At 35.9% G+C, this 10,000-nt stretch overlaps 1 protein-coding gene across 1 annotated transcript; it reads left to right on the forward strand.

The window, feature by feature from the left end:
- The first annotated feature begins 2,488 nt into the window (after nucleotides 1-2,488).
- LOC125043956 (peptidyl-tRNA hydrolase ICT1, mitochondrial-like) lies at nucleotides 2,489-9,202 on the forward strand. The gene is made up of 5 exons (XM_047640359.1): nucleotides 2,489-2,662; nucleotides 6,777-6,822; nucleotides 6,973-7,115; nucleotides 8,169-8,338; nucleotides 8,784-9,202. The coding sequence occupies exons 1-5, from the start codon at nucleotides 2,501-2,503 to the stop codon at nucleotides 8,872-8,874; spliced, it is 612 nt and encodes a 203-aa protein (XP_047496315.1). The 5' UTR covers nucleotides 2,489-2,500; the 3' UTR covers nucleotides 8,875-9,202.
- The last annotated feature ends 798 nt before the right edge of the window (nucleotides 9,203-10,000 follow it).

Here is a 10,000-nt window from a genome sequence, read left to right on the forward strand (position 1 = left end):
CCTACGGATGTATATAAACTTGAGGTGAAAGAGATGTTTTACGCCAAACTTGCATCTGTGGCAGACATATGTCTTCGGCGAGATATTCGTATTGTTCTGGGCGACTTCAATGCGGTATCCGGCTGTGATAGAGGTGGCTACGAAATGTCTGTCGGTCCTCATGGCTCAGGAGCTGATGATGGCAGCGAGAATAGCCTCCTTTACCGTGACTTTGCTAGGTCCCAGCAATTGAGGATTTCTGGCTCCTAGTATCAGCGTTCTGACCCGCATCGTTGGACTTGGTACAGTGATACGGGTAGTGTGGCCAAGGAGATCGACCACATCCTCGTTAGTACTCGCTGGAGGATCCTCCAGAACTGCAGGGTGTATCGAAGCGCCGAGTTCTGTGGAACTGATCATAGATTAGTAGTGGCTACTCTCTGGGTCCACTTTAGAACCCCCCGTCGCTCAAATGAACACCCTAGGGTGTTTCACCAAGTTACGTGTTTTCAAGGCCCTGATACTGCCAGTTTTACTCTATGGTAGTGAAACTTGGACACTATCTTGTGCTCTGGAATCTCGTCTTGAGGCCTTTTGTAACAGATCCCTGCGCCGGATCATGGGGTACAGTTGGCGGGACCATGTGTCCAACCAACGGCTGCACCGTGAGACCGGTACAGGACCTGTGACTTGCACAATCCGTGATCGCCAACTCAAATATATAGCCACTTGGCTCGACTCCCGCAGGATGATCCTGCCCATCAGGTTGTCTCTGTCCGAGGCAACCCTGGGTGGAGGAGGCCTGTGGGACGACCGAGAAGGTCGTGACTTGGGCAGATCGACCAAACCTGTCGTGAGGAACTAGTGTGTGCATATATACGTAGATTACCTCTAACACTTCACCTTGTATATGTACAGAACACTACCTGTTCAATTTGAACTCGACTGTTGAACATGACTTTAGTCTTTTTACTATTCATCCGAAGACCAACTTTCATACTTTCTCCGTTCAGATCGTATATAAGTTATTGCAGTTCATTTGGTGCTCGCAGAAGAGAACAATATCGTTCTCATACATGCATCGTTTAGATGCATGTATGTATGTATATACATATATAAACATATATCTATATATTTGTGTGTGTACTATATATTTGTGTATGTATATGTGTATGTCAAATCTCTCTCTAGATTTCATTCATGTGGGAGCTTGAAAATCGCTGTTCCAGTGGCTGCCCTCTTTTCAGATTCAGTTATTACTATATAGTTTTGGATAGTGTAATGGTGCCACTAGCAATAGGCCAAGAACACTATACAGAAAGATATATTTGTATTGATATATGATATATGATTATCTGTAGGTACTGTAGGTATGACAATTCATAATTTCCATATTGCTCCATGAGATCCCCAACTGGGGGCCATGAGATATTAGTATAGATCTTCCAATATTTTACAATAAACGACCTCTACTCCTGTTTTGGAATAGCTCCTAATACTACTGTAACCTGCACAGAGTCGGATGGCTTTATGTAATCGACGAATGCCTTACACAGAATTTTCCTCTATATTTATCAATTCCATCCTTTATTTAGGTTAGAGTGTGGATGTAGTCTGTTGTTGACCACATCCACACACGCTGTCGATCTCTAGGCTGGTTGGAATCTAGTATGTCGGAGATGTTTGTAGATAAATAGCAGATGGCATAATTATCGGTATTTCTTTAGATCCTAAAGTAATTGTGGCATTTTCCAGCCTTTCGGAGTTTTACCGTCGATAAGATTAGGTAGTTTCGCTGCTGTAGTTTCTTCTGCATCAATCATAAAGCCGTTACTAATGTCATCTTCTAGTGGCACTTTCCCACTACCCATGCCTTTGAGCGCTCCTGTTATTTTTTTCTGTTGTGATGTTAGGTAATTCTACATTTACTAGCTTTACTTCTATCCATAGCTGATGATTAAATAACACACACACACACACGCGCACACACACACACACACACACACACACACACACACACACACACACACACATATATATATATATGTAATATCTAAAAATATATCTATATTTGTGTGTATACTATATATGCATGTCAAAACTTCTCGCACTAGATTTCACTAAATAAAATCGTGGCCAAAGATACAAATATTGTTTTAAAAAGCTAGTTCGAAAAGTTTAATAGATATATTTAATATAATTTATGATAATTCTTACCATCATCCTATTATGGTAATGAGACCTCAAAAACCGCATTTTTTTCTAACGGCCATCTACTGTATGTCAATTCCATCTCGAAATCATGAGTTCGTGTAGTCTATATATTTTCAGTGCGTATACTACTATAAATAAATAACTCCATGCAGATGCATTAATATACACGTGGAGATAATACCATATCATAACCAAACGCTATGGATAACAGGAATCGGACTAGGCGGATTCACGTGGATTCAGCCCCACGAACCGCCGTCTGCGCTATCCACGAACGACCCAAACGCCGTGTAAACAAAACCCCGCCATGGCTCTCTCTGCCCTCTCGGCTGCGCGCTCTCTTTCACGCTTTTTGGTTAAAAATGGCAGGTATATCCATGCCACCGTGCCTGCAGCTAGTTTTAAAAGCAGTGTAAGTCTAGAGAAGATATATCCCGGAAGCGGACTCGATATGACGAGGAGCATACAGGTAAACGGCAATTCTTAATCTGGGTTACGTAGAAGTTCGGGAAAGGTCCAGTTTCAGAGCAGCTATTTCATTTGATTGGTGTTAATAGACAGGAGAGGCAGTCACGGAAGAAAAAGACTCTTCATATTCTTATATACTGTATATACATTATTAGCTGCCGGCTCTTTTCACCGACAGCTAATAATGTATATGAAGTATATATGAATATATAAACACATCTGGTTGGCATTCATGTTTTTGGATTAGAATTACCATCAGTTTATCATGCAACCATGATTTCACAGTTTTAATATAAGGTGGACAATATGTAGTTAGAGGTAGTGGAGGAGTTGAATAATAAAACTGGGTAATGTTACCAAGAGTGATGCACAAAGATAGAGGGAAATGGACACTGCCATTTTAGAGAACATAAGAAGTAGAGTAATAAATAGCACACATACAGCTGCAGCAACCTCCTATTTACTGCAAAATTAAGAAAATAATTACTGCATGTCACTGCTTAGACTATATCCACAACAGCCACAGTTCATAATGTTGCATTTTCTGTAATTTGGCACATTGTATTAATAAAGGGGCTTACCCCCCTGTCTAAGAAATAAATAGAAGGTAAGAAAGGTTAGGTTTGGATTCTAGGTTCAAATGTTACCCTGGTTTTAGGACTTCATTCCTGGAGAGTGCATTGCTCTCGGTAACAAATACAATAAAACCTATATGAAATGATAAAACAATTAAAACCAAGACAAAGTTCTTCTATGCCAATTAATGTGGAAGTGCTTCCCAAAGGTGCTCTACATAAAAGAACAGAGAAGTTTGCCCATTTTTAGCTAAGTCACTCATCTTGTTTACATTATGAGGATAAATACTATATTGACTGCATAGCTCATTGCTGTAGTTCATGTATTATATGCACTTGTCAAAATGATATTTTGGTAATTATTAGTGTCTGCTTTGTCACATATATATATATATATATATATATATATATATATATATATATTTAACAGTTCTTTTAATGCTATTATACTTCCTCTACATGTTTTAAAATTTATTTATACAGTTTATACAGTGATCTGTGCATGCACATTTTCACAACTGGGAGTTTTGACCGTGCCATGAAATATTCCTTGACAATCGCCGGCGAGAAATGTTTCTTTTTCAGTGTTGCATTGACTCTGGTTCATTCTTAAAACTACAGTGGCAATGAATAAGGAATAGACATTTGATATCTGAGCTCATTAACCCTAATGATGGTGCCAGAAATTTCTATGCCATTCCTTCTAGTGACTTATAGGTGTATATACTACCATGGGGGTCCAAGGGGCAGAGCCCCCTGACTAAGGAATATATACACCACAGTGTTAGGCTAGGTTGGGTTAGGACATTTTGTCTAACAACCATGGGGTCCACACTGATGTAGGTAGTGCCATTGTGAATGTGAATAATCTTTATAGATGTAAAATTCACCTTTGCTATTTATGGAATGCCATAGTATTGTATAACTTTTGTATTATTCTTGCTCAAGCTTCCTTGCAGTATTTTTAAAGCTGCTTTCATGTCGGCATCAGCATTTTAGTTTTGCTTATGCCTTTTTTCTAGCTTGAGGTCGACATCTCTTATTCGAGAAGTGGTATTATTCAATCTTGGATGGTACTCCAAAGATTTTGGAGCACTGTAGCTACACATTCTCCCAGACAGTAAAGGAGGCCATAGATTTTCAGGCACTCTCGAATAGGATTCTCTTGCAGCTTCTTGAAAAAAATGCATGTGTTGGTCAAGGCTGCTCAGCCCATCCAATATGTATATATGCATCCCTGTCTTGTCACAATTATTTATATTCAAAGAGATCTAGTATATGTTACTTGCACTCCACATGACCAAATCAGATCATAAAAAGTAAAGCATAAAGTAACCAATGACATCCCTTTTTTTTTTTTTTTTTTTTTTTTTTTTTTTTTTGTATGTAAATGCCATTTCTTTTTTTCTATTCTCTTTTTTTGTTTGGTTGTCTTTGTTATATTTAGGATTAGATTTGTTAAAAAAAATGTCTGTATTTGAAATAATGGTTAAGGATTAGTATGAGATTAAATATGCAATGAAAAATGTCTTTTGTGTTCAGGGAGACTTTTTGCATGCCAGATGCATACTTATGGGACACTTTATCCAACTTGTCATGCATGAAAAATTTACCGCTTTGTTCTTCCATCCAGCATAACTTGTCATAGAAAGCTTACATGTATTGTTCCCATATATTGTATACATTGTGAATGATGGCTGTACAAAACTAGTTATTACCAAAATATGTGCAAAATACATATAGGTAAGGCCACAACTGCTTATGAGTATCTGCAGATTTATGCTTGTGTGGCTAAGCCATGGTACAAAGCTTATGGTACAAAGCAAACAAAATTATACCATGTTTATTTGAATATAGGGCTCATTGGCCTTTATGAGTGTGTGAAACATTGATATTATTGATCATTTTTTATTTTGTGATGTATTTTTTCTCCTTGAATTAGTCTATAATGCATTTATTAATCTAAAATTTATTATACTGATTATTATTTGTATAATTTCCTTGAAATCACTGAATGTTACATGAAGGAAGTTGTTTGCAAGCTTCTAAAAAACGACTTCCTCGACCCTACTATTATAGCCAAATCTATTATATCAGTTTCATTGAAATTCATTAGTGACTGTTGTGCACTAGAATTCACTTGTAATGCTCCATTATATAGTTTCTTGATTGAAAATGAAGTAATATATTATCGTGAGTTTATCTGTCCACCTTTCACATAGATAACATGGTCTCTTTAATCAGACTCTTTGCTGACAGTCAATTGATTCTCAAAGTTTGTTTTGTAGGAATTTAACTTTTGTCATTGTAACATTATAGCTTATTGAAAGGTAGGAATGAGTATAAGAAACAAGAAGGGTTTTTTTCCCCAAAGAAATATATATATATATATATATATATATATATATATATATATATATATATCGTATTCGTTTTATATGTGTGTGTGTATGTGTTTGCTTCAGTAAAATTAGCCCTATGATCACCAAAACACAAAGTTATACAATATTGTATTTTGACCTACATCTTTCTCAGAAAAACTGAAGACTTTCACAGTGGTTGCAAAAATAGTCTCAAATATAGTTTTGCAAGCTTGTTGCTGGATCATAGTGCATCAAGTGACATTCCAGAGATATAAATTTATTTGTAACTTGTCTCCACTGAATATGTGAGACAGTTGTGCAACAGACCAATGACAGAGTAACAGATATGTCTAGGAACTTTCCACCACAGTTGCTAGACAATCCAGTGTTGCCAGGTCTCCAAATGTGTCTGGACTGTTACATGATAGGTATATTACTGTATCCCAGTCTTGCAACAGCCAAGACACTTGGTATCTTGTTGGGTACATGGCTTGCATTTTACCTTAGAGACTCATAGTCTTCATATTCAGTGTCAGTAGTGGCAGGAATACATACATTTTTTTTTTTTCTAAATGCAGTGCCAAATACTGGTGCATTAAACTTATTTTAAACCTTTGAAATAAAAGTGCAGGAAGTTGAAAGATCAGTTTTCCTGGAAGTCAACAACAGAAAAAAAAAGATCCAATCAATGATATTCCTTGACAGACTAGCTGATGTCCTTTTTAGGTTTCTTACCGGAAGAGGACAGATTACTTCCATAACTCTTATTTCTTTTTTTTTTTTTTGCACTATAATCTATTCTTCGTTTTCTTTCTCTCTTTGGTACTATTTCTGAGAGTTTACCAGTATACCAAAAAATGCAAAATAGTATCTTTTCAAGATGCTATTTGATGAAATATTTTTATCAATCATATTTAACAAAATTTTACAAATGCAGTTTGTACAAAATATTAAGTTTTGCAATATATTGTACAAGTAATTTGGTTGTTTAATAGAGGGAATGTGAATATTGCATCAAGTTACTGATGATTTTTGATTGATGAAAGATTGTGTTGCCTTACTGAAGTACCTTTTCAGTGGTGTTGATTATCACCAATTTTAAAAGTTGAAGATGACATTGTGAATGAGTAGGTTATAGTGTTTTGATTGAAGAACTCATTTTTCTTTATGTTTCCAGCCTCCAAAGAGTGAAGGCATTAATTTTTCGGGCTACATTCCTATCGGTGAGTGGATTAATACTAATTTTTCACTTTGAAGTGTATTTATGAGAGAGATGCAAAAGGCATGTAGATTTTACTGGTAATGTGGGTATATATACATATGTATTAATTCTGGGTCGTCATGAAATCAATGAGAATTTTTTATTTCAACAGAACAGCTGCAAGTCTCTTACTCCCGCAGTAGTGGGCCTGGAGGCCAAAATGTCAACAAAGTCAACACCAAAGTTGACCTACGTTTCCACGTGGCAACTGCAGAATGGCTCACACAAGAATTAAAAGAAAAAATAGCTGAAAAAGTGAGATTTTCTTTGATGATTTATATACATGCTTATGGTTTGAGATTTACATATTCTTGGTTAACAGTAGTTTATTTATGTGATAAACTAGGAGGACTACAACTCATGCCTTTTAGTGTAAGGAGGTAACATAGTATTTGTTTGAATAAAAATGTGGTCTGTGAAAGAACAGCTGCAGTGGAAAAGTTAGTTTTTTAATCTTTAGTATAGTAGTACATTTGTGATCATGTTAAGTTAAGTATCCAGTCTGCTGCCTTATTAGCATTCTAGATTGCTCTCAAGTTGGAATCTACATAGCTAAATTGGATGTATAAAATGTCTGATTTCTTTTTTTCATTTCTGGGCATTTTTTGATAGTAGAAGAGTTGTTAAGATATGAAGGCTGAAAGGTTGATTCTGAGGAACTATGATTAGTACATTAACAAGTTGTAAATCCTATGAAAAATGTGATATATTTTTTGTCAAGATCCCCATCTGTACATGGAAAACTTATCCTATTGCTAGTATAGAGTATGGGATATATATAACATGTTATTTATCCTACAAGTGAGTTGGGTTAATTTACCAAGATTACCAGCACATTTCCAACTTTTCCTAGAAATGATTTTGGTAGAGGCTGAAAGGTACAAAGATTTCCCATTTTGCGATCTAGTTGATATCAGTTGCAGAGTCTTCACCACACAAGATCAGAAGACCCTGATTATGGCAATTGCTTGTGGCTTTATTTTCTAATAAGGGTATTGCTAGTCTTGTCACCCATAGCTTGCTCTTGATCAGTACGAGTAAATTTTTTTTGGGTTGACTTTGTGATGATACTATTTATGTGTTTTGAAATTTGCATTTTATATACATACTTTGGTTATTTGGATAACTCTTCAGTCCCTTTTTATCTTAAAGGTTTTGCCTATATTCTTCATGCTTTTTATTAGTAATTTTGACTATATGATGTATTTATAGTTTCTAATATTCATATTAGCTAGTATACCTTCAATACAATATATCTTTGTTTTACAACTTCAATGTAACAAAAAAAAACTTTCTTCCTCCTCCCAGTACAAGAGCAGCATAACAAGTGATGGTTGCTTATTGATCCGCTCTGACAAAACACGGTCGCAGCAGCTAAACCTCGCTGATGCCCTGGACAAGCTGCGGCATATAATCCACACAGCTTCCTATGTACCTCCGCCTCCCTCTTCTGAGGCTGTGGAACGACAACGAAGGAGGTGGGTCTCCCTCTCATGAGGGATGAATCAGATGTGTTGTTGCTTTTTTCATTATCTTTTATTTCATTTCTTCTCTTGATTTTTCCCCACCCCCAGTATTCTTCACTGTCATCTCTGACTTGTTTGTAAGCCCTTTATGTAGTATTTTTGATGACGGCCCCTGAAAAGAGGAACTTTCGATGGACTTGCTCCTGTTCCAACTTCTAAAATATCTGTTAGAATAGGAAGCATTAGAACAGAGGAGTATAGATGTATTTTGCTATCTTATTTGAAAATATAATTGCAGTGTGTAAATTAAAGATAGTATTATTGTACGATATGATGCACCAGATGAATATTCATTAATAGTTGTGGCTTTATAACAGGCAGCCACAAATTAGAGAGAATGTTGCATGGTGCAGATTTTCCTTCATTATATCCTTTCCTTTATTATATGCTTTCCCAGACATGAAGCTGCAGTACGTGAGCGTTTGAGGAATAAGAGAGGCAGATCACTGGTGAAGCAGAGCAGAAGAGGGCCAGAATCTGAATTTTAAAGTACATGGATTAAGGTTGTATTGCATTACAAAAAAGTGACACTTGATAAGTAATTGTACTCTAACCTTCACAGCTTCTTGGGAGAAAATCAGACCACATACTGCCGAAGACCTTGTTAAACAATGTATAATACGGCTAGGGAATTTAAGAAATGATATTTATTTCTATTATCAGTCTTTTAGAGATAGTAGATTAAAAAAAATGTCCTGTGACTTTTTTTGAGAGCAGTATGAAGGTAAACAATGTATGAATATTCATATAGTATTCCTGCAGACATTTGTATATACTTTAAAATTATATTGATTGTAAAATAAAATGTAAAGTTATGTCAGTGATTTTTTTTACAACCAAAATGACCAAATGTTTATGTATACATGGTGTATTTTGAATAGAAAGAAAATTTAAACATGAAAATAATAAGATGAATATATCCACTATAAAAATCCAAATCTTTGTTGCTGAAGTAACATTTTTTCCTATCTAGGAATACATGGACTTCTTAAAAGAAATATTACATCTGCTGGTTTTATTTGCTGATCAGTGTCTGACATGCAACCCTCTGAGGATGCAAGATTAATTCCTATGCAGATGATCTTGCAATCATCTCTGGAAGAAATGCATGACTAATCCAAATTAATGGTCATGACTCTGAGACTTAACCCATTGCTGCCGGGGAAAATTAATAAAAAATGGGGAATATGCTGTGCTTATTTTCTATATTTTTGTGAAAATTCTCTGCACATTGATGGCTCTGCTGGTGCTTAGCCACAAAGGAGTCAATTAGTAGACCTTGTGATCTTACCTGATTTCACCTTTCCTTGAATTGGCAGGAAAAACATATTTTTTAGTAGTGCTATAAATATTAATGGTGTTATTTTTATTATAAACATTAATAACAGCAAAATAAGATAACGTAAAATATTTTTGTAAATCACTGAAAAGGGTGAACAGGCAAGACAGGCAATACTCTGAATTGGCTCATTGGTGACTTAGTACAAGTGTAGCCATCTTTATGTAAAAAAATTAAACAAGTAAACTCACAGTGGGCATGGCATGGACATATATGACATGCCCGTCGGCAATGGGTTAATGTCCATGACACAAGGCTACAAGGCTAGGGACTGG

This window comes from Penaeus chinensis, chromosome 34 (genome assembly GCF_019202785.1).
Source record: "Penaeus chinensis breed Huanghai No. 1 chromosome 34, ASM1920278v2, whole genome shotgun sequence".
Taxonomy (NCBI): Eukaryota; Metazoa; Arthropoda; class Malacostraca; order Decapoda; family Penaeidae; genus Penaeus; species Penaeus chinensis.